This window comes from Carcharodon carcharias, chromosome 20, assembly GCF_017639515.1.
Source record: "Carcharodon carcharias isolate sCarCar2 chromosome 20, sCarCar2.pri, whole genome shotgun sequence".
Classification (NCBI taxonomy): domain Eukaryota; kingdom Metazoa; phylum Chordata; class Chondrichthyes; order Lamniformes; family Lamnidae; genus Carcharodon; species Carcharodon carcharias.
Genome location: NC_054486.1, coordinates 72029078 through 72054015, shown reverse-complemented (window position 1 = coordinate 72054015; position 24938 = coordinate 72029078). Strand labels below are relative to the sequence as shown.

Sequence of the window (24938 nt, the reverse complement as noted above, 5' to 3'; positions counted from 1 at the left end):
GCATCATAGGAAAGTCAAAACACTACTTCACATATTGAATTTTTATATTGTCTTATTATATCACTAAAATGTCTCAAAAAGCTTCACAAATTATGGTACTTCTGGACTGTGACTGTTGGCAAACATTAAGTTAGTGCTTCAGTGGATATCTTGTGAATGGGGCTGAAGTCCAGGGCCATCTACTGCATAGAATATCATTTTGCCAGTTCAAATGTTTTCCTAATGAATGTTTAATTTAATAGCAATATGTAGCCCATATAAACATTTTCACATTCCATTCCTACATCATTTAACTAAGCAATTAAATTATAGAGAAATGGAAAGTGAAAACACCTGTATTATCTACATTCTAGTGTTATATGAGAATTCCATTTTCTATACTTTTGGAGATTTGTAACTGTTAGTCTTTCTGCTTCTTTGATTATGTGAAATGGCAATATACATATTTCACACTTGAAGTCATACTAAGATGCTATGAGCCTGTTAACCTCATGTTTATGGTACTGAATTAGCAACCCAAAGGTCATGAACTCATAAATTTGGAAACTTGTGGTTGAAACCATGAAGATTATGGTAAAAATCCAAATGGTCAACATGTATCTGACAATGTGTTTCAGTGTAACCCAAGTATGAGCAATAAGTACAGTCTTGCCAGTGTCACCCACATACAAAGAACAAATAGCATTTAGGGGAAGAGCAACACATCCTAACACAAACTTGAAATTTAAAAAGATAGCAGAGGCTTTTAAAACATACTGATTTTATATTATTGAACCATTAGGTCTTTCAGAAAACTATTCCGATTCCAGCACATCTGGACCTTAAATGGCTGAAGTGGTTGAATGGTATTTAAATGGTAGGAATTATTTACTAAACTATCAAATTATAATGGCGAGAAAGCCAAGCCAAAAATCACCAACAGTTTTGGAAAACAGTTAAAGGGTGGTCTTTATTCAAGTACTGCTTTGTCATTTGTAGTGGCAGACAGATGCAAAGTTTTTTTCATTTATCCAGCACCAACTGAAAACGTAAAAAGAGATTCCACAGAGCTGGCTGTGACACAACAGCCTCTACCAAACATAGTGCTAAGAAGGCAAACAGCTGGAAACAGGCAGACAAACAAAGTTAAGAAAAGGAAATTCAGTAGAGAGAAGTTTAATTTTCCATCCCGATACAATTTATGTGGCTGATTGCCTAGCATATAACAAATTTACACTTAGTCATTTGGTAGTACAGTACATAAGTATTGCTGAAAAAAGAGACGTCAAAGCTTTTCGCCTTGCATTCATCAGGACACTTCAAAGAATACCAACATAAAGGGAAAACAATTTATACCGTATGAGTCGAGCGTGCCAATTGGTTGGCAAGTGGACTCTGATCAGTAGAGCCGTTGCCATGGAGAATGCACCAATTTATGGTGACAGTTAACTGACAAGCATTGTTTGAAATTTAAACAGGCAGCTTGACCCTGATCAAGGCATTCCCCTGAGGAATGAGTCAGCAAATGGCTGTCACTTATTTTGTTGTGTGTGTGTGTGCATGTTCTCTGTCTGCAAAGGACAGAGCCCTGTGTATTAATATATGTAGTTTCCAGTACACGTAAATGTGCCAAACTGCGAGCCCGATTGACAATCTTAATGATGCTGAAATAGGGTGCATCTAAGATATCCTGCGGGATAATGACTACCCTGATCAGGTCATTTTGCGCTGCAATCACACAAACAGGCCTATGGCTGTCATTTTCAGCCCTGAAAAGCACTCAGTCCACCTCAGATTACCCTGGAATGGCAAGGTATCTCACAAATTGGAGCAACAGGTGAAGCTAGCCGTTTCCACGCTATTACTATGCAGAAGCAACACTATTAGTATTCATCACTAAACACGATGCTGCCGTCAAGTCAAAAAGACATTCTGCTTATCACACAAATGTGTATGTGGTACATGAATTTCAGTGCCAGTGTGATACTAGGTAGGCTGTACGTCCCAAAGACTGGCGGATCGTTTCAATCAGCATATCCCAACTGCTGTTCAGAATGGGCAAGGTATAGACCATACCCAACCAGCCCATGCTTGAAAAATTCAAAAGTATGTCCAAAATTAGATGTGATTAAGCGATTGGGCAACATTTACTAAATAATCCTCAGTGTGCTAAGAATTACGTTGACAATCAATTTAAGGTTGTTAGTCAGTTTGCAGTTTGGCACATTTGTGTATACTGCAAGCTACATATATTAACACACAGGGCTGTACTTTGCAGACAGAAAAAACATGTACACACATTGCAAAAACAAAAATACCTGGAAAAACTCAGGTTTTTCCTGCTGAGTTTTTCCAGGTATTTTTGTTTTTGTTTTGGATTTCCAGCATCCGCAGTTTTTTGCTTTTATGTATACACATTGCACCTGTTTCAACTAAACAAAATAAGTGACAGCCATTCGCTGACACATTCCTCAGAGCAATGCCTTGACCTATCGGGGTCAAGCTGCCTAGTTTAAATTTCAAACAATGCTTGTCAGTTCTCCATGGCAACACCTCTATCAGAGTCCACTTGCCAACCAATCAGCACTCTCTTCTCTTACAGTATAAAATGTTGCTTTCCCCTTATATTGTTATTCCTGCAAAGTGTCCTGATGAGTGCAAGATGTCTCTTTTTTCAGCAATATTGACACTTGTTGTGAATCAACTCACCCGGTTTGCTTCTAGACTGTTCATCGCCCAGCAGGACTTGGCAGTAAAATATTGTGAAACATTTCCCAATTTTGTATTCCTATCTGTATAAACACAGCACTTAAAATGTTCAATACATTTGTGCTGAACAGCTCCACTAAATCACAATGTCCATGGGTCTGCTGGGTTTTGCTGACCTAGAAAGCTCACTCAACTGTGCTTTTATTACGGCAACCTTGATGGACTGATAACAAAATGTAATGCTCAACGACTTGTGAGAAATCTCATATTTTGCATTCCAGAAAATAGATTTTCAAAAGGTGCTTATCATAAAAAGACAAATTAAAATGTTATTGGCACACACAGTGGGTGAAGTATGGCAGTTCTTTTTTGTATGATAATTTTGTTCAGTACTAACAGTTTTCTCCATTTTCCATATTTAACCTGATTTTTAATAGAGTGGTTTAAAAATGAAACTCTAAATCATTCCTGAAGTTTTTTGGGTTGGAAGAATGAACATGTAACATGAATACGGCTTTGAATTTTTTTACTTTCAAGAAGGTGTTCTCGTGTTTGACACAAAAAAACAAGTAGCAAACTAATGAATTGTTTAAAATCATGAAAATTAATATACTTTTTGTAAATGAGAGTATAACCTACAATCTTCATATACTTCTTGGAAGTGTATGGGGAAAAGAGGGAGACACCAATCACTCGAAGCCAATGAAAAACCAGTTTAAATAATCTGCCATTCTTTTCAAATTTTCTTCCTCTTTCTTTCTTGTTCTTGAAGATGGCAACACATTCTGGGATAAAACTCCACAGATGCCAGCAACCTTCATATTTCTTCATCACAAGATAACTACAGGTGAGGATAGCTATTTGGCCCATTTTATTCTATCCAGCTAGAAAGACTCAACACTTTCCCCTTTGCTGCATTTAATTGGTTAGATTATTCCTCTAACTGGGAGCCCATTCCAAGCGTTGATTGCTTGGAAAAGATAAACTCAGACTAGTTTACACTGCAAGAGTGATTTAAGAAACTACATGGTCAAACTAATTAATTTAGACTGATATTAGTCTAAATTTGTCTAATTAGTTTGACCATGTAGTGCCTTATCTCACTCTTAGATGCCTCCTATCCAGCCATTTTTCTCATAACTGTATAACATTAAGGGCCAGTCTTGAGACTCTTACCAGTCTTGTTTTCAACAACCTTTTGGTGACCAGAACTAGGCATAGTTGTCGAGATATTTTCTGGCCAGAGAACTATATAGTTTGACCATGATTTCCTCTGATTTGAATTCTATTGCTTTGGCTAAATAGTTTCAACTTTCTATTAGCCTTGCTGGCTGACACCTTGCATTGGTTTGACACGTTGAGCATCAAGTCTCTTTCAGTTTCCATCTGCCTGCTTGGGTGAACATAAGATCTCAAGGCACTATTTCGAAGAATAGCAGGTTATTAACCCCAGTGTCCCAACCAATATTCATCCCTCAGTCAACATCACAAAAACAGATTAGCTGGTCATTATCAGATTTCCGTTTGTGGGAGTTTACTGAATGAATATTGGCTGCCACAATTTCTATTTTAGAGTGACTACACTTCAAAAAGTACTTTATTGGCTGTAAACACTTTGAGACGTCTCGCAACTGTGAAAAGCCCTACATAAATGCACATCTTTTTCTTTTTAGTTATTTCAGTGTCATTCATGGACCATGAGCTGTCCGTTTTCTTTCCAATATACTGCCCACTTGTACAATTTACCCATCTCGTTGCACAATTTTGATCTGTCTCCTCTCTATTTGTTACTAATTTACAAATTTGGTCAACTTCTGAATTCAAAGCAATGGTGTAAATTAGAAACAATCGTTTTAACTTGACCCTGATGCAATTTCTCAAACAAGTAATCGTTATTTTCTACCCTGCAAGCAATTTCTCATCAATATCCAACATTTGGCTTGAAGACCCATAGTTTTGAGCCTAATGTATTTTTGTGTGGAATATTTGTGTGGCCAATATTTATCCCTCAATCAACTTAAAATAATTATCTGGCCATTACCACATTGCTGCTTGAGGAAAGTTGCTGTGTGCATACTGGCTGCGGATTTTTTTTATATTACAACAGTGCTAACGCTTCATAAGTATTTCATTGGCTGTAAAACAATTTGGGACATCCTCAGGTTGTGAAAACCACTATTATAAATGCAAGTCTTTCTTTTATATTAACTCAGGTCAACGCTGCACAGATAAAGAATCAAACACAGATCTTACTGGTTTTTCACAGTTCTGTATCATCCAAGAGTACATTCAACTACCAACCACTAAACCATTATGGCACCCTGCTTATGCAACACAAAAACACATCAGTTCAGGAATATTTTCAATCAATTCCACCATCTTAGTGCATATATTTCACTTTAAAGAGGAACAATATTTTCAAACTAAACACCTGGACAACAAATTCCCAATCACTTGCAAACTCCCAAAACAAAAGTCAAGCTAAATTGCTCAAATTGACAAATTAACTAACTCATGGTACATAATTTAGACTTTTCATAAATATCCTATGTTCAAAAAATTCTATGGCACAGATGTATACAGTCAACTTTACTGTAATAGTGATTCAGGTATTTTGACTTCACTGAGAACTGATAGGTCTGTACAGCACATAGAACAGATTGAGGATTGAGATCTATTTCGATTCACTGCACACAGCTCTGAAAACGAAGATTGCCTGTATTTTCCCCAAATTACATTATGGCTACAACTAAATAAGTGGTCATGATTTTCAAATTTAGTGAGGTTATTGCAATTTTCAAGGATTACTGTGCACAATTTCTAATTTCAAAAATACAATGATTTATCATCAAATATATCCCAGTGTGGCAGAGAAAAAACGCTCATTTAACTTTGGATCAAAGAGCAGAGTTAGTTATTGCTGTCTTGTATTGGTCAATTAATTAATTCCATTTACTATTAGGCTGACCCTATCCTGATTCAATACCGCATCAACATCTTGTTTATCCATCCCTCAACATCTGCAATCCAAGAGTTTGTTACGAGCAGATATTCTGATCAGTCTTGCTCAAACCCAGAGTTGATCCTTTAAAATTCCCCACATTGAACTCTATTTGTAATAGTTTTATTCACTTATTTTTTTTTGGATATAGCCTCTTGGTAGCTTCCTGTCCCCATCCACACAACATACTAGGCCTTCTAGTTAAGTGTCACTGGCAAACTTAGATACTAAACACCTCTATTTCTTCATTGAAGCCATGAACATATATGGTGAAAAGCTGAGGCTCCAGTATAAGTCTCCGAGGAACACCAATTGCTGAGTGCAATTCTTTTAATCCATCCGTCTTCGAGCCTCTCAACTTGTTGCCAACGCATGTCACAAGGTTACTTCCAATACCTTGTACATTTATTTTTGCTCTTAAACTATTACGGGAACTTTATCAAATGCCTTCTGAAGTCCACATAATCAATATCCATAGATAATCAACCATTCGCCATGCTGGTGACCTGCTTAAAAATAATTTAGGCTGCAGACAGTGTTAGGAGACAGCCAGGGCACTAGCGAGCAACAATTGGGTATTGTACACATGGGAGTTGAATCTTTGCTTGTGGCCGATGTTGTTGCACATAATGGGGACACACTCAAGATTACCCTGACCCTATATTGGTGGACAGCAAGATGCTGAAGAATGTTAAGCTGTGGCTGAATACTGACATCATATTCTTGACCCTGAATGTCACATTCTCAGCGCTGTGGATAGACTGAACACAAATTGGAAGGACTTGAATAGAGGGAAGAAACTTAAACAACTGCTTAAGCAACGCACATGCATTCAAGGAGAAACACAAAAAAAGACAAAGAAACTACATACCCCATTTTCAAAACGCTTGTCTGTAGATAGGTTTATTCCATTCCATCTATTCAGTTGATCTTGAGACTGACGTCCACCTGTAAAAGCAAACCAAAAAGTTTATTTTAAAATATGGCTAGTTAGATTCAAGTTAAACCAAGCAGAAATAAAAAAAATCTGCATACATCAAACAATAGACTGTGCTGATTAAGCTGTTTGATTTTACTGTTTAATATCAGAAACTGTATTATTGTCCACATAAAGGATATTAAGGCTTAAGTTCTCATGTAGTATCACATTCACCATAGAGGCTATACTGTATTGCCAGGTGTTATTGTCTATTACTTTAGTACATTAATTGCTGCCAAGAAGGGCTATCATCCTATTGTGACTCTCAGTCTGTACCTTTGCTCTCTGGTCTCTGAGTTGGAGAACTGTGGGTTTGAGCCCAACCAGTGCTGACACTATAGTGCAGAACTGAGATAATTGCTACAAGATCAGAAGTACTGTATACCACATGAGATATCAAACCAAGATCATGTTTTTTTTGGTCCAGTTACTTACATTTATAGTGAAGTATAATTGGAATTGGAAGTGAACAAAAGGAAAGGTGTTATAAAAACTGAAGTTCTTTATTTTAAATGAAATTGAGAGCATAAGGGCAAAACAACACAAGTTCAAACTAGGAGATAAATTTAGAAATGAAATGAGAAAATTCTCCTTTATACAAAGTGACCAGCATTTGGAATAAACTTCCAAGTAAGGATACTAGAAGCAGATGGTGTGGGATCATTTAAGGAACAACTAGATGCAACAATGGCAGGACTATAGGGTCTGTTTGGATCGATGAAAATAGATCAAATGGCTTCCTTAACCTTCAATACCTTGTGATTCTATTTTGTCACATCCTAATACTTCAAAAGAAAAAAAAATTGGGAAGAATAGGCTGTTTGATGCTATTGATCAATTGCACCCCCCAAAATGTCAAAATGGGGTCTTCTAAAAATATCATGCAATAGAAATAGAGTTTGATCTCCTGTATTAGCAGTTCTGATGATTAGACCTTTTCATATGAAACCAACTACCTAAAGGTGTAGCAGAATCAAGAGAATTGGAAATTTGCAGGACTACAGAATAGAAGAATGGAACTACTTGGATAGGAGTTTCAAAAATCTGCCACAGGCACAATAGGCTGAATGACTTCTTTCCATGCTGTATGCTTCCACAATTGGGAATCTTTTGGCAATCGGCATTTTCACACAGTACTTTGAAACTGCACACAACTCCACAACGGAATGCTTCATGAGAATTAAAATGGTCCAGTTTCTTACATGTGCATTTATTCACAAGTTTAAAAAAAGTCTGTGTTTTACTTGCTTTGTTCACTATTATCACTGGGCAAATCCTCATGACGGAGAAAGAATTTCACTTCTTCCCTACGAGGTCCCCACTTCTGCAGATGTTCATACATCATATGGTCAGAAGGAATGGCACGCTCTGTCAAAGAAACAAAATGTTACCCCTCTACAATATCACAATACTAATTTGAGTCAAAGTATTCAAAAGTAATTAAAATGCCAGAATTAAAAACTTACACAGGCTATGACAGTCAATAAAACACAGCCTTTTTGGCAGTATATTACAATAAATTCCAAGGCAAAATCTAAATCAAGTGGTTCTAATGACACAATGAACTGGACCCTCAAAATTCACTGCTTGTCATCTGCTACTTTAAGTTATAAACATTTGAGATCACGTTGTGTATACAGTATATATGGGCCAAAGGATGAATAAATTAATGGCGATGTGAGCTTGAAGATATATGGTGTAATGGAGTACTATCAATATTTTCCTTCCAGAAGAATGTTGAAAGAGAACAGTCAAGAAAGTGCATAGGAGCAAGAAAGAAAGTGCATGAGAAAATGACATGCGGGAATGTGAGACAGATTAACAAAAAAGAGACAGACAGTATAAAAGGTCCCAAGTATTTGAGTTGACTTTTCTTATGATATAAAATTTGATTGGGAGGGGTGGGCAGGTTGGGGCTAGAGGCTGTAGAAGGGAAAGTCGTCTGCAAATAGAGCAAATAAGTGGAACAAATAGACAGAAATTGTTACAATGTGTTGAGGGAATTGGCTGAGGAGTATTAGATAAAAACAAAAAAACTGTGGATGCTGGAAATCCAAAACAAAAACAGAATTACCTGGAAAAACTCAGCAGGTCTGGCAGCATCGGCGGAGAAGAAAAGAGTTGACGTTTCGAGTCCTCATGACCCTTCGACAGAACTTGAGTTCGAGTCCAAGAAAGAGTTGAAATATAAGCTGGTTTAAGGTGTGTGTGTGGGGGGGCAGAGAGAGAGAGAGAGAAGTGGAGTGGGGGTGTGGTTGTAGGGACAAACAAGCAGTGATAGAAGCAGATCATTAAAAGATATCAAAAACAATAGTACAAAAGAACACATAGGTGTTAAAGTTAAAGTTGGTGATATTATCTAAACGAATGTGCTAATTAAGAATGGATGGTAGGGCACAAGGTATAGCTCTAGTGGGGGTGGGGAGAGCATAAAAGATTTAAAAAAAATAAAAAAAAATAATGGAAATAGGTGGGAAAAGGAAAATCTTTATAATTTATTGGAAAAAAAAAGGAAGGGGGAGACAGAAAGGGGGTGGGGATGGGGGAGGGAGCTCACGACCTAAAGTTGTTGAATTCAATATTCAGTCCGGAAGGCTGTAAAGTGCCTAGTCGGAAGATGAGGTGTTGTTCCTCCAGTTTGCGTTGGAAATTACGTTGGTATTAGATGTTGTTTAATGTGGATAAATGCCAGGGGTGGGATTGGGAAGGGAGGGGTGAACTGACTCCTCTCTTTGTCCCACCCCTGGGTTGATTGTAGCAACGTTTGAATTTAAAAAAGGTGATTTGCCAATTCAATATATGTACTTAATTGTATGTAGTTCAGTGTAAGAAATAAGCCATCCAGGTTTAAGTTAAAGAGTTAGTTTTATTGCTAAAGCTGTCTCGGGTAAAGATGCAGCAATTAACAACAAAAGGTTTAAAATGTACAGATATGTCCAACTACGCACAACCACACCCCCACCCCCCAAGCATTCAAAAAGAAATTTAAAAACTCTGCAGAGTGTCAGATCTTAAAACTTGACCAAGCAAAAAGTCAAGGCAGGAAAAAAAAATACATGGACTGTCCAGATGCTTCTTTATAGCTGAAGGATCACTTTCCACAGTAGCTGCTGGTACTGAAGATTCTCACCGGAGCAGTCATGGCTGGTTGATTCCCTTTTCCCTTGGAGACAGTGGTGTTGATTTGGAATCTCCTTTAAGAGCTCTCGTTTGCAGCAATAAGGCCTTCTGGTGGGTTTTCAAATCACAAAAAGCTCAGTTTTGATGAGCGAGAGAGAGAGAGGGTAAGGCTGTTACCAATGGCAGTTTCTCTGACTGTTAGTTCAAATCTAATATATTTTATACCCAAGAGCTGGGACACGTGACCTCTCTCTGTTTTCAACCTGGGCCTTAGTCACTGTCTCAGATAGCTCCGTAGACTGTCTTCATAAAGCAGCTTGTGTCCTTCGCAAATGCATATATAGCTGCTGTTGCCAGTATCCTTGGGAAAAGTGTTCTTTTCAAAAGCTTTTATATAGCAATATATGTCCAGCGATGATACTACTAAAATTAATATATTGTATATAGCACATCTTGTAAGTTCTAAAATTAAATCATAATAGTCTACAAAGCAGAACACAGGAAGGTAGTCTGAAGTGCTGATCAATAGTACAGAGAAGCTATTAGTACTAAGAAGTGTCATTTTAGGCTATATAGTCATGGAAGCAAAATAGTTTTATTAAGAGCTTCCACCTCACTGAGGAATTCTTAAGCTCATCCATATCCAATGTGTTTGAAAACTGCTCAAATTTTCACAGCTGTGACAAATTGCACTACAGCAGCTGAGACAATCCACAACATTCTAAACAAACAAAATTCTAAATAAAACAACCTACAACATTCTTTACAAAAAAGTCAATTCGCCCTATTTCCCAATGTTCTTTTAAAATCCTTTTAAAAAATTGCAGGATTCTAATCCACATCTTTGCCAAAAGCTAACCCGTTCTTCCTTGAGCCATTTCTTCTGTACAAAGTTTCATTAAAATCCATACATTAGTTTTTCAGACATACTGTTTACAACAGGCTAACAGGTGAAAACATTACCTCCACCTAACTTCAGTGGTGGAGGTAATAATGTTGCACTTTTGGCCGCCAAACCTAGTGTAGAAACATCTTGGCTTCCAAGAGGATTCAAACAGCTACTAAACAGATACTGAGAATTTGGCATCTGAGTTATGAGGAGGATTTAAGAAAGCTGAGAAGGCATACACTGGTGAAAAACTGATTTCAGGAGTTTGCTGAATTTTTAAGATTCTAACAGATATAGATAAGCTGAATCCTAATAGATTGATGTAACCAGAAAAAGCATTTTACAGAACGGAGAAAACAAGTAGATGATAAGCACTAAGAAAATCGGAAAGCAGTTAGATCCTGAACCAAAATCTTGGTTAGAGGGATAAGTTTTTAAGAGACCTTTGAAATCAAAGAGGGAGGAAGCAAAACAAAGAGATTTTTTGGAATTAATTCCAGATGGCACAATGGCTAAAAATAAATGGCCCTAATTTTTAAGTGGGTGACACCGCTGTTGGACGAGCGGGAAGTCAGGTGGGGATATACTACTGGAAGTGATCACTAAAACATGGTGGGACAAAATTACGAAAATATTTGTAAACAAAAATGGTGATCTCAAAATCAATTAACATGGTGGAGTTTGACAAGGAGTTCAGTGGTACGCGTACAACTTTTATGCGCGTAAGAATATGGGCAAAGAGTTTCTGAATGAGTTATAGCTTAGAGGATAGAAGTGGGGGCGGGAACAAACTGGGAGGGTATTTAAGAAAAGTCAACATTTGGGATGATAATGGCAAGGTATAGAGTTTCTGCATCCAGGTAAAGTGGCAGGTAGAGGTGGAGGCAGGCAATGTTGTGGAAGTGAAAGAACATGATCTTGGCAATGGAACAGATGCAGAAAAGGCACTTTGGCTCAGAATTGATCAATTTCACAAATTTCTGCACCTATAAAGGCAAGTTAATTTGAGCTTGAGATGTCACACAACTCAGTCAGGTCCAAGCAATACACTGCGGATGCTGGAAATTGGAAATAAAAACAGAAATTACGAGATAAAACCCAGCAGGTCTGAAAGCATCTGTGGAGAAACAGAGTTAACATTTCGAGTCCGCATGGCCCTTCTTCAGAGCTCTGAAGAAGGGGCATACAGACTTGAAACATTAACTGTTTCTCTCTCCACAGTTGCTGTCAGACCTGCTGGGTTTTTCCAGCATTTTCTGTTTCTATCAGGTCAAAGCAGGTCAATTCCCAGCCAATTAAGGACTAAATTATTGAAGCAATAACATGGATATTTTTAAAAAAATAGATGAGCATAAAATGTATTTTTCCCAGCTCACTGGAATAATAATATTTTCTTTACCTGGCCAAAAGGATCAAAATCTTTATATTACAGTAAATATTTTAACCTTAAAAAGAAATTTATTGGTAACTTGCACTTTTTCAGCAAACATGGTAAACATTCACTAATGAATAAGAACTGAAACAGTAAACTTTTTCTTATATACATGGCCAATGCAGTAAAAGGAGATATACGGTACTCTAAGTACTGATCTATAGTCACTACAATGCAATGCTTTGATGTGAAGGTTGCTTGCTATCCTTTTCTGAAGTTTCAATAGATTGCTGTAAATATTTTTTAAGCTGAAAAAAATGTGAAATTAATGCTTCCATGGTAAAGAAACAAAATATTTTGTCCACTGCATAAATTAGCACAATGAGTTGAAATAACTTTTCTATCCAGTGAAAAACAGTAAAAACACAATTGGAGATACAAGTCTTCACCAGGAAAACAACTTTTAAAAAAATATTAAATCAATCATTGTCTTTTCAACCAAGTACATAATGACAGTCCATGAGCCTTTTTTGTTTTGCAAATTTCAAAAACTGAAGTGTCACCTGAAACTGAAATAACAACACAATATCTTGTGTTGATTGGCCAATATACAATCTTTTTACCATTCAGCATACTGGAAATTGGTACTTTTGCTGGACTATGTGGTTGGACTTTTGTCCATTAATCCAACTACTCAAAACCAGCATCAAATAAGTCACTTCATTGAATTGTACTAACCAATTTTTATATAAAGAATACTTTAATACAAAGACACTGGCAGAACCAAAGGTCATTTAGTATGAGATCAATGAACATAACTCTGGGAATATGGTCTAGTTAGTCTTAGGCATGTAATCCTTTGAGATGGCAAATTAAACCAAAAGATGTTGGCACTTGATAGAAACTTATTAACCTTTGTTTCTTCTGTAATTACTTTTAAAAATATCAGAGTTGTAGGAAACAACATTACAATTGCAGCAACAGGTCATTTGAGCTACCTAGTCTAAGCACAACCTCTCGTTCTCTCTTCCCACCCCCACCAAGTTCCACTTCTCAAGCAACTTTTTAAAGTATATATTATTTATCAATGGTTTATCAGAGAATCGAACATTCTAATCACCTTCTGTGCTTAAATAACACACCTACCTTTATTTTGAGACACAAATTTGCACCCTTGCTATTGTGATATATCCTTATACTATGTAGGTTATAAGACCACACATCATTTAAACACTATTACCATTTTTATGAAGACAGTTTGAAAAAGGATTCAGGAATATAATTGAAAATTCAAAATTGTGTACCTGAGAAATATTAAATACAAAAATAGGAAAAATGTTATACACTTATAAGTGTATATGATTGTTTCATTTAAAGTACAATGCCAAATTTTGAGAAAGCTTAAAAAAGTTAGCATTGGATTTCTGGGTAGACTAATGAGAAATCCTCACAGATGAGGCAACTAAAAAGGGCTTAGGCAAGGGGCAACCATTTCCAGTTAATAACTGGTACCAAGTGAATCCAGATCTACATAGGAACATAGGGCTTAGGAGCAGGAATAGGCCATTCAGCGCTTCGAGCCTGTTCTGCCATTCAATATGATTGAGGCTGATCTGGTTGTGGTCTCAACGACAACTTGCTGGGTGCCTCCCATAACCCTCGACTCCCTGTTATTCAATAATCTGTTGAACTCTGCCTTGAATAAATTCAACGATCCAGCTTCCATTTCTTTGAGGAAGAGAATTCCACATACTAACAACCCTTTGGGAGAAAAAAACTTCTCATCTCCATCTTAAATGGTAGACCTCTTATTCTGAAACCGTGTATCTTGGTTCTACTCTCTTCCACAGTAGAAACATCATCATGGTATCTGTCAAGGTTACCCTGTGTGGATGGGTCAAACGGAAAGGTGGAAAGATAAATATTTAGGAGGGTCTCTTGGGAAAACCCTGTTATTTAATCTATACAGAATCGTAGAATGGTTACATGCTAGTATATAAAAAATAAAGGTTTGCTATTATTGAAATGCAGAGGGCTGCATATACAGCTACTGTTTATTTTCTTGTCAGGGTTGCAGTATCCAATGTATATCAGGAAATTGAGGTCAGGTTTATCACAAAAACTGATGTCAATTTGCTACTCCAAACTATCAACATCATCAGACAAAACTCAACCAGAGATGGATTTAACACTGCTTCTAATTTAGATAAATACCAGTATAATTGGTAGTTCATTTATAATCTAAATCACTTGCACCAACAACACCTTGTTTGAGTACTTCATCCGCTCAACACGAGCCACTTTCTTTCCTCCTGCCAAGTGTCTCTGGTTATCATCATTTTCACATTTTAAAAAACTGTGTCTACATTCAAATGGTCCAACTTGCACATTTCTGTTGATGTTTTAAATAAATTTACTCAGTAGAGGACTGAGACACATGGAATAGGGAGATTCCAGTTTCAATCCATGGTCAAATTATCTGATCTCAACTAAAGCAATGAATTGTCATCACCCCTGAACTAAAAAGTGGAGATAAAGAATAAATCGTCCAGAGATCATGTGACGAATTGCAAGTCAGAGGCCTCTGGCAAAACGTAAGGGCACCTCAACACGATGCAAGGACTTGATGGGTTTATCTGTAATATCCTACTTCCAAAGGAAGAGGAGTCACTTAGAAGTACCAGAGGACTGCTGGTATCCATAGGATCATATTCCTACATGAACTACCACCTTCAGATGACTTGGGGAGAAAATTGGATTAAAAAAAAGACAATAGTCATCAGGTGTTCACTCAAACATATTCCCTTCCAGTATGAAACAGATATGCCTTATTTCCATTCAGACAAGTTTGACTGTGAAACTATGCAATATCACATATGTGCTGGGTAAAAATGAGAAAACCCCATTCTATCCATCTGGATCCATATATAGGGCTCAAGCCATTTTATCATCCACCTACTTGAGAGAACAATTTATTTATCTTTATTCCTCCTCAACTCCAAGATCTGTCATTTTATTTTTTGAAAAATTAGCTGTGTTCGTTGTAGTTTATTTCTCATGTTAAAAATGGTGTGATGTAATTGCTTTATGCTCACCATTTCCTTGTTTCAGTCATATTCTTGTTTCATTGAAAACACTATTGATTTGAATTTGTGTGCGCAATTTCACAATTTACTAGATTTAAGAAATAGATTTAAGCATACTGGAGCAAAAACATAGTGCAGTAATAGTATGCCTAATTATTTTTAGAAGACTTTGTTAATATGATAAAAGAGTTAATAGAAAATGTCAGAGGTGGAGTATCAATGCTGTGTTCATGTTAATATTTTTATTGATTAAATTACACCTTTAATTGAAAAATCAACCATATTGTGGGGCTATTCTAAGCTGAGGAAGAACTTCAAAATGATGTGGAAAATAAGTCTGGAGAAGCAGTGAAAACTGATTCCCTCCAGCCCTTGCATTATTCTGGGAAATGGGGATAGTATGGGAAAAAGACATTAAAGTGGAAGATCAGCCATGATCGTAATGAAAGGCAGAGCAGGCTCAACGGCTGAATGGCCTACTCCTGTTCCTATGAAATGAGACTATCAGGATACATGGAAAAATAAAGAATTTTAAACCCAAATTACAAAGAATTACAGACACAAACATGGCATTCAGCCCTGATGGCCCATGCCAATGGTTACGCCACCACCAAACACATCTTCCCTTCATCCCCCCTATCGGCATTCCGTAGGGATCGCTCCCTCCGGGACACCCTGGTCCACTCCTCCATCACCCCCTACTCCTCAACTCCCTCCTATGGCACCACCCCATGCCCACGCAAAAGATGCAACACCTGCCCCTTCACTTCCTCTCTCCTCACCGTCCAAGGACCCAAACACTCCTTTCAAGTGAAGCAGCATTTCACTTGCATTTCCCCCAACTTAGTCTACTGCATTCGTTGCTCCCAATGTGGTCTCCTCTACATTGGAGAGACCAAACGTAAACTGGGCGACCGCTTTGCAGAACACCTGCGGTCTGTCCACAAGAATGACCCAAACCTCCCTGTCGCTTGCCAGTTTAACACTCCACCCTGCTCTCTTGCCCACATGTCTGTCCTTGGCTTGCTGCATTGTTCCAGTGAAGCCCAACGCAAACTGGAGGAACAACACCTCATCTTCCAACTAGGCACTTAACAGCCTTCCGGACTGAATATTGAATTCAACAACTTTAGGTCGTGAGCTCCCTCCCCCATCCCCACCCCCTTTCTGTTTCCCCCTTCCTTTTTTTCCCCCAATAAATTATAAAGATTTTCCTTTTCCCACCTATTTCCATTATTTTAAAAAAATTTTTTTTAAAAATTTAAAAAATTTAAAAAAAAAATCTTTTATGCTCTCCCCACCCCCACTAGAGCTATACCTTAAGTGCCCTACCATCCATTCTTAATTAGCACATTCGTTTAGATAATATCACCAACTTTAACTTTAACACCTATGTGTTCTTTTGTACTATTGTTGTTGACATCTTTTGATGATCTGCTTCTATCACTGCTTGTTTGTCCCTACAACCACATCCCCACTCCACTTCTCTCTCTCTCTCTCCGCCCCCCCACACACACACCTTAATCCAGCTTATATTTCAACTCTTTCTTGGACTCAAACTCAAGTTCTGTCGAAGGGTCATGAGGACTCGAAACGTCAACTCTTTTCTTCTCCGCCGATGCTGCCAGATCTGCTGAGTTTTTCCAGGTAATTCTGTTTTTGTTTTTATTTTGATGGCTCCTAGTTCTACGCAGCAGCCCCCACCCCAAGTAGAAACGTCTATGCTACATCTATTATATTGAATCCCTCCATAACCAAAGAAACATCAATCAGGCCCTCTCTCAGCCTTCTACATTTCTAAAGTTAACTGCACTTCCCACTGGAATCCCAATGGGCTTCCCAGTAAGCAATAGTTCAGGTTCACGTTATGGTCCATTTCATTCATATTTAAGAGATTTTCAATGACTCAACCCCAGATTGCCTTTTGCTTTCCTTCTCTGGAAGGAATGTGGAGTTTGGGACCTGGATCCTCCTGGAGCTTGTTGATCACTCATGTGGTATTAGAGATAAATTTGTAAACAGAGGATTCGTAAACTGGTTCCTCACTTTTTCTTTGTCTCTCAGGAAATGGGAGAAGAGGGGTAGTTAGTTAATGGACCTAAAATGAACCAAAGAATGATGGTGAGCACAGTGGTTGATTGTCTTTTTTTGGTCTGTACAGATAAAACAGTTATACAATGGTATATACCTGATAACGGTAAATAAGTGCAATACCTACCATTTCCACGCCACACTTCAGCCAAGTGGCAACCAATCTCGCCAGGTTCTTTGCAAAATTCAATAACATCTCTACATGTAGTTTCTGGTGTTATGGGGACTTCTGTTAAACCCTGCTCATTGTTACTCAAGTACACAGTCAGTATCATCTGAAAAGAAAGGAAATTTTAGACATTAGATTTATAGTATAATCTGTTCCCTATTTTCCACAATTTCCAAAGAATACCACAGTGCATTCAAATTTCAAGAATCAGAATGGGTCAACTAAATAGTGTATTATGCGAATTAGAAGTACAGAAAAAATGAAATCAGTACAAATAACGATTAAACTCATTTTTAAGGCCAAATTTGGACTGTGGATACCACAATATTCTCTGTCCTCTGAAGAGTTCAAGCTCACTTGAAATATTTCAAGTTAAAAATAAGCTGAACGTATACAAGGTATATTTGCTCTAGATTAAACTAAAAGCAAATTAGTAAAGATGTATTTATTGTTTTAAAATGCCCAGTAACAGAATGTAACACTTCAACGTAATAGGAATGCACTTTCCTCAGCAGCATTTTACAAATGTACAACCTGCAGACCAGCTATCTCAGTAATACATCAGCAAACATTCAATCCCAGCTCAACTAGTGTGTCCCAAAAAGAAATGTTTGAGCCAGATCTAACACAATGGTGTCTACCAAATTTCCTAGTACATCTATACAACCACTAAATAAAATCAACAGCTGTAGATTCTTCTTTCATGCAGTACGCAGATGGCTGATCATAGCATTGACTCACAAGCCTTTTGCTCTGATCATAAAACAATAAAATTATGTTACTGTTTCAACAATAAAACCTTAAGTGTTATAATGGAACAGGGCAGTGGTTCGCAAAACGTATTAAAAACATCTCACTCCAATAACTTTGGATACTGCTCGTAGTCTGTTAAAACTACCAGTAAAATTATGAGTTTGAATTGATTTTTTTAAATCACTTTATCCTGTATTCTCATATCAAATAATTTTCACCTATATATTCCTTTATTCTATTACAAAGTACACTTAGTGGTTGATGAGTTTATAGCAAATACAAAACAAAAAGGAGGGCTAATTGGAATTCAATGGAAATTAAAATGAAAATCTGACTGTTTCCATAATGGGCAGCCAAACCCAAACACCCGTTTTATGCCTGGTGGCAAGTTGATCCCAATGTCTTTTGTAATTCAAATCAAAGGGAACAAAATATAATCACCATTCATTTGTGAACTGTAAAAATGTAATTTTCCATTAGCGTTACCAGAAACAAATACCATTTATGTTGTCTGGTGTTTTGCCAAAGCCACATATAAGTAATTTCAATAGTTTTCTTTGATGGAGCAAAATTGCTGCACGTTATACAACAACTTTCAAGACTGCATACTAATTGGGTGAAAACTAAACTATATTCTACCTACTCCATTAAAATGCACCGCACATTTCAAGACTACACAAAATGCCGGATTCATCAGAACACTGAAACAATAACAGGACCACACACTGTTCAAAATTCTGCTTTGCCAAAGTACACAAAAACAGCAGCTCTTGTTTATTTGGGGATGAGAAAACATTAACTTGATGTCTGCAGGTGTTTTGAAAGCAAGGTCATACTAAGCATTCTTATACTGTAATAACCTTTCTGTAAAAGTTACATTAGTTCAAAGAATACTATATTTCTTATACTTTACCTTCCCACGGTTTAAATTCCCTTTATTCATTGTATGAAGTTTTTGTCCAACTTTCTTACATAGCCAAGAATTCTCTCTTGACTTAATTAAGCTTTGCAGTACCATTGCAACAAAATCCATCATGTGCTTTGCATTAATGATTGAATTTAAAAGAAAAAAGTAAAATGGAAAGGGAAAACAAAGAACAGAACAAAAAAGTTCTAGTGAACTGGAATGGAATTCCAAAGGAAAATAGCCTACTGGTATGTCTTTGCACTGGGCTCAAATGGTAATCAGCTTCACTGCATTAGCAGACGTCATTGAGTCCTTGTGATGCGAGAATCAGCAGACATACTTACAACTTTAGCACTGATAAGGTGGCCCAAATAAAACAGGACAGCATTTTCTACTGACAGCAAGGGCATATCGAGTACACTCTTATCTCGGGTACATTTATGAGAAAACCATTTCTCATTGGGTTAAAAATTCTTTACGGGAAATTATTGAGCTGACAGTATGCAATTTTCCAGTATGCACTTCAGATGCTGAATGGTTATTCTACTGTTCCAACTCCATAGCATACAATTACATAACTAGACTCTGAACTTGTCCAACTTGGTGTGCAGCTCCAATTTCATAGCAAAATGTGACATATTTTGATGCAACATTTTAGAAGTTAATTTACCTTCTATCTTTAAATATCTACTTTACAGAATTTTGTGCTTGTCAAATGCAAACAACTTGCATTATAAAGCATCTTTCAGATAATAAAATGTCCCAAAGCACTTCACAGGCTCGTTATTAAACAAAATTTGACACAAAGATGGGTAGAGGAGTTTAGGGGGAATTCTAGGGTGTGGCCACCAATGGTGTCACAATTAAAATCAGGGATCAGCAAGAGGCTAGAATTTGAGGAATGCAGATATCTCAAAGAGCTGGAAGGCTAGAGATGGTCAAGGCCATGGAGAGATTCAGATACACAAATGAGAGTTTAAAAAAAGTATTACTCATCCAGGAGCCAATGTAGGACAGCAAGCACAGGAATGATGGATGAATGGGACTTGGTTGAATTAGGTTGCAGGTACCAGAGTTTTGAATGACCTCAAATCACCGACAGTTAGTCTGCCGGGGTGTGGGAGAGAGAGAGCACGCAGCTGGAGCCCAAAACACACTATGGTTCACTGCACAGGAATGCGGGTGGAAACTCGCACTCAGATTAAAGGACCAAATTTGTGGGGAGTTAAAATAGGCTAGAAGATTTGTCTAGCTTTAGCTAGAGGGAGAAGTTGCCAAGAAAATTTGCACCGTGAAAGACAAATCTGTAATTAAAAGTTTTCAAGCTGGGAAAGGAAAAGATCGGAAGTAAACCCTCCTGAGCTAAGAATCATTTTGGAATGATTCTGGAAGAATTGAATGTCTGCTTAAAGGGCAGTGTGGTGCATACCTGATAGTATTTTCTTTAGTTTGTGTTAAAAGTTCTGTTCTGTAGCTTAAAGAACAAGTTGCCTATAAAAATGTTGAGTTAATAGTGCTTTTAGTCTGTTTGGTACAGTAAACATCCTAAAACGTGAAATCTTGTCATGTCATCCATTCAGCAATTAACTGCAAGTTAAAATTTATGTTTTTAAACCTTATCAGTATCTATGGAGATCGTAACACAGTATACAAATAGAGTATTTCCAGAAGCACATGAAACTTGGGCTGCAGTTCTAATAACATTTTAGAATGAAGGCACGCTTTGTTTACTTAGTTATGAACTACATGCCTCACATGTGAAATTAAAATCTGCATAAATTATATTCCAAGTCACAAGGTTGCCACTCAGCCATTAGCAAGATTTGAAAAACACTGCAAGGACACTGATTTGTCAGTCTTTATTTCAGCAAAGGTGTACTTGGGATGCTTGTGAACATAATCAAAGTCTAAATACTTGCTTCTCGGACTTGTCTGAGATCAAATCTAGAGGTATAATCAGATTTTCATAAGAGACATAACTATACTATTTGCAAACAACAGGGCCTCCACTTGAGCGCGCTTTATTGGGCACAAATAATATTTAAAACTCACTAGAGAAAGAGGACAAAAAACAGTCCTGAATCCAACTGCTCAAACTTGAAAATTGTAATAAATGAAATTTCCATGCTCACTAATATGAGGGATCAATGCTGAGGAATGGAAATTTCCTCCTTTTTGTAGTTATGTTAAGCATCCATCCACCCTGAAATCAATAACAATCCTGGTCAGATAGAGTGTAAAATGAACTCCACACTTGAGGGTACAATATATAACAGTGCTGGGTATACTACTGTATATATAAAATTTACAGTAAGGAATTGCTGTTAAACATAATTGGGGAGAGGTGACTATTCGTATAACTAATGGAGATAATTTATGTAAATCAATGTTAAACACAGACAGACAGACTCAGATGCACAATAGAAGGAAACATGAGTCTCTAGACTTCAGACACACCCACAAACAAACGACACATGGAAGCACGTAGGTCCCTCGCTGCATTATTTAATGTGAACAGGGAGATACAGGGACGCAACAGACAAATTTGTAGTGTTATTCCAAGTTATATAATACACTGATATCCACATCACAGTCCTAAAATGTTTTAATTTTTAACCTTGCCCTAGCCAAGGACATTATTTCAGTCAAATGTGATTTTTAATTTCCTTCATTGGCAAAGATTTTTCTTGGTAGGATTTACACAATAAATGGATTGCATAAAATAGAAGGCTATCAGCGAATGCAGTGAATAGTTACATTTGAAAATACCAAGAATCTGGTTAAAAAAGTGCTTTACTTGTATGCCAAATATGCCATTATTAAAAATCACACAAGTTTGACATATGGCTTATGAAAGTAATTCACTTCTTCAGATTGCAACCCTAAACTAAGTTAAACTCTTAATGCAACAGAAACCAAAATGAAGTGCAAGCTCATAAAGCTGTACATTCCTGCTTCATTACAAAAAAAGAAATTTCTCACATGAATTCATCCTACTCACAAATACTGCAACAATTACACACACAAGAGATAGATTATTTTACATAGTTTATAAAACCTTCTGATGTACCAACCTCTCCTATCACTTGCGAAATGTCTGCTTTTTTGGGGCACAATTACAATTCACAGTGAAAGACAAACCAACTTTTAAGGCAAAGTACAGCATATAACATTAACACTTCTTGAAGCAAAGTGCAATGAACATTTAAACAACTACTGAAGTTGACATATTACTCTTGTAGGACAGCTATGTAGAACCATCACTTTGAACCCATCAGAATACTAAAATCTGTGAAAAAATTCAAAGCTGAAGAATGTCTCCACTTTTGATATATGAGATGATGTAGGAGTTTAACGTGAAGTTCTGAATTGAGAGAACTATATTAAGTATAGTGTAGTTGGAGAAAATTAAGTCAAGCTTTTTAAAAAAAACTAAGCAAGCTGGCCGCATATATTACTGTGAACAACCTATGGCTTTGATGTTTTCTGATTTCTACAATATAGTTTTACACACAAGAGAATTGTCATGTTCAACCCCTCTACTGATTCAGACTTGTCACGCTGCACGTCTGACATCTAGTATTGGATAAGTGGAAATTTCCAACTAAATAATAGGAAGCCAGAAGCCATTGTCTTTAGTTTCCCCCACCCCCGCTTCCTTTTCACCTAGCTGAGAGGAAGTGACCAATTTTCAGGCCTCAAGTGTTATTTGCAATAGTGGTGGAAGTGTACAAAAAGAAAGATTGCTCAATATATCCTTCAACCTCCCTCCTTGATATTAAAGGAAAAGGGCATGAAGTACACCAGCACAAGAGCAAAGTACCATTGATGTTGGAAATCAAATAAAAACAAAATGCTGAAAATACTCAGCAGGTCTGGCAGCATCTGTAGAGAGCGAGAGTCAACACACATGTGAACAACCAAGTTAGAGATTTTTCCTTCCTGTGAAGACAGAAATCAACTTCATCTCCTCCAACTCTGCAGTGGTCTAAGAATTACAGTTGTGAACTGCTAAGACCTAATGGAAAACAAATATACATTAAATGAAATATTAAATTAGAGCTGCATAAAACCAGAATGATTCATTTTAATCAAAATTACCACTGAAGGTGTCACATTAATGTTGCACTGGCACATGATTAGCTATAGATACATTGTCTGGGAGTCATGGAGATTAACCAATCATAAAATTATAAAATATTATAAACACTAATATTTTCAAAAGCTTAAAAACCATACCAGACAATGGTATTGTTTGCTTCCAATAACACTTTGTTTGTATACAAAAAACAGGCATTACAACAATGGAAACAGATATTTGCTAGTCAAAATTTAGTAAGATGCATTTCACACCGTGCTTCATAATTCCCAAGTTCATAAGCCAGCCCAGAAATAAGGTAAAAATGAGTGTACTTTGAATTGACACAAAAGTATGATTTAATGCATGAAAACACCAGTGATGTCTCCTTGCCAAATGTTAATGGAAATATTTTCAAAGCATTTTTAATAGCACTCTTCAAAACTAATCATCTATAAATGCCAAAAAATATTCCTGGTATTACACAAGTACACAATAATAATACAAGCATGCCGTTTAAGTGTTTATAATAGTACCAAGTAATTCAGCCATCTACTATACTAATATTCTAATGAAATAAATTTGACAATACAGTATATAAAATAATTCCATGTTAGAAGAGATCCATATTTAAATTCCACAACATTCATGAAGATCTATGCAAACAATATATAAAATTAAAACTTTCTGCAATGCTGCCAACAGAATGTTATAACTATGCAAATAGTGCAAGAATTTATCTGAACCATGCACAAAATTAGCAGTAACCAACTCTTACCATGAGTACTTAAGCAGAAGTAGTTTGTTTTACATAATTCAGAAATACATTATGGACCATTGAAAGGATGATTAGTTTCCAACTCTCAATGTATGCTAAAAATCTATAGAACTATACTGCTAAATTTCACACCATCTGGATGAAGACTGCTATACATACCTAAATGCCAGTATTTACACGTGAAAGCATAATCCTTGGCATAGTGCCATATTGTGTTCAAGCACATCAATCATGCAGCAACTAAAACACTGCAACATAATTAACAAGACTCAATTCACTCTCAAACAAGCAGAGTATCTCTAACAGTATGTTACTGCCTCCAAGTGATGAATTGTTCAAATGGTGAAGAAAATGGACCTTCAATCTTAAATTACTGTCATTACACAAAGAGAGTTTTAAAAAGCTACCGAAAGTTGGTTAAGTCAATTCAAAATATCAGAAAATATCTCCTATACTGTTTTGATTGCCATAAAATGTCTACTTAGACAAAGTAAAAACCTTCTGCAGATCAAGGGTCAAAATAATTTTTTAGGGCTCTTTGAGAAAAAAATGTCATCACAGAACTGTTATAGCACAGGTGGAGGCCATTCAGCCTGTCGTGGCTGTGCCAACTCTCTGTTTAGCAATTTACATAGTGCCATTCCTTCACCTTCCTACCACAACCCTACACATTCTTCCTTTTCAGATAACAACTCAATTCCCTTGAATGCCTCGATTGAAACGGCCTCCACCACACTCTCGGGCAGTGCATTCCAGATCTTAACCACTCACTGGATAAAAAGATTTTTCCTCATGTCGCCAAAACTTCTTTTGCCAATAACCTTAAATCTGCACCCTCTGGTTCTTGATCCTTCCACAAATGAGAACACTTTCTCCCTATCTACTCTGTCCAGACCCTCATGATTTTGAATACTTCTACAAAATCTCCTCTCAAACTTGCCTTCTCCAAGGAAAATGGTCCCAACTTCTCCAATCTATCTTTGTAACTGGAGTTCCTCATCATTCCTCATCCCTGAGACCATTCTCA

General features: G+C 36.9%; 1 protein-coding gene across 9 annotated transcripts in view; it reads right to left on the bottom strand.

The window, feature by feature from the left end:
- ppp1r13bb (protein phosphatase 1, regulatory subunit 13Bb) overlaps positions 1 to 24938 on the bottom strand; it is a 105940-nt gene that overhangs the window by 60049 nt on the left and 20953 nt on the right. For 7 of the 9 annotated variants that reach the window (XM_041214058.1, XM_041214061.1, XM_041214063.1 and 4 more), the window contains exons 1-4: positions 19062 to 19321; positions 17354 to 17501; positions 7917 to 8036; positions 6561 to 6637 (exon numbers count right to left, since the gene is read on the bottom strand). In XM_041214058.1, coding sequence (XP_041069992.1) covers positions 6561 to 6637; positions 7917 to 8036; positions 17354 to 17501; positions 19062 to 19184 — 468 coding nt within the window. In that variant the 5' untranslated portion in view covers positions 19185 to 19321. Of the gene's footprint in view, positions 1 to 6560; positions 6638 to 7916; positions 8037 to 17353; positions 17502 to 19061; positions 19322 to 24938 lie in introns of those variants that run through there. The other 2 variants (XM_041214060.1, XM_041214062.1) reach the window with 1 other exon arrangement.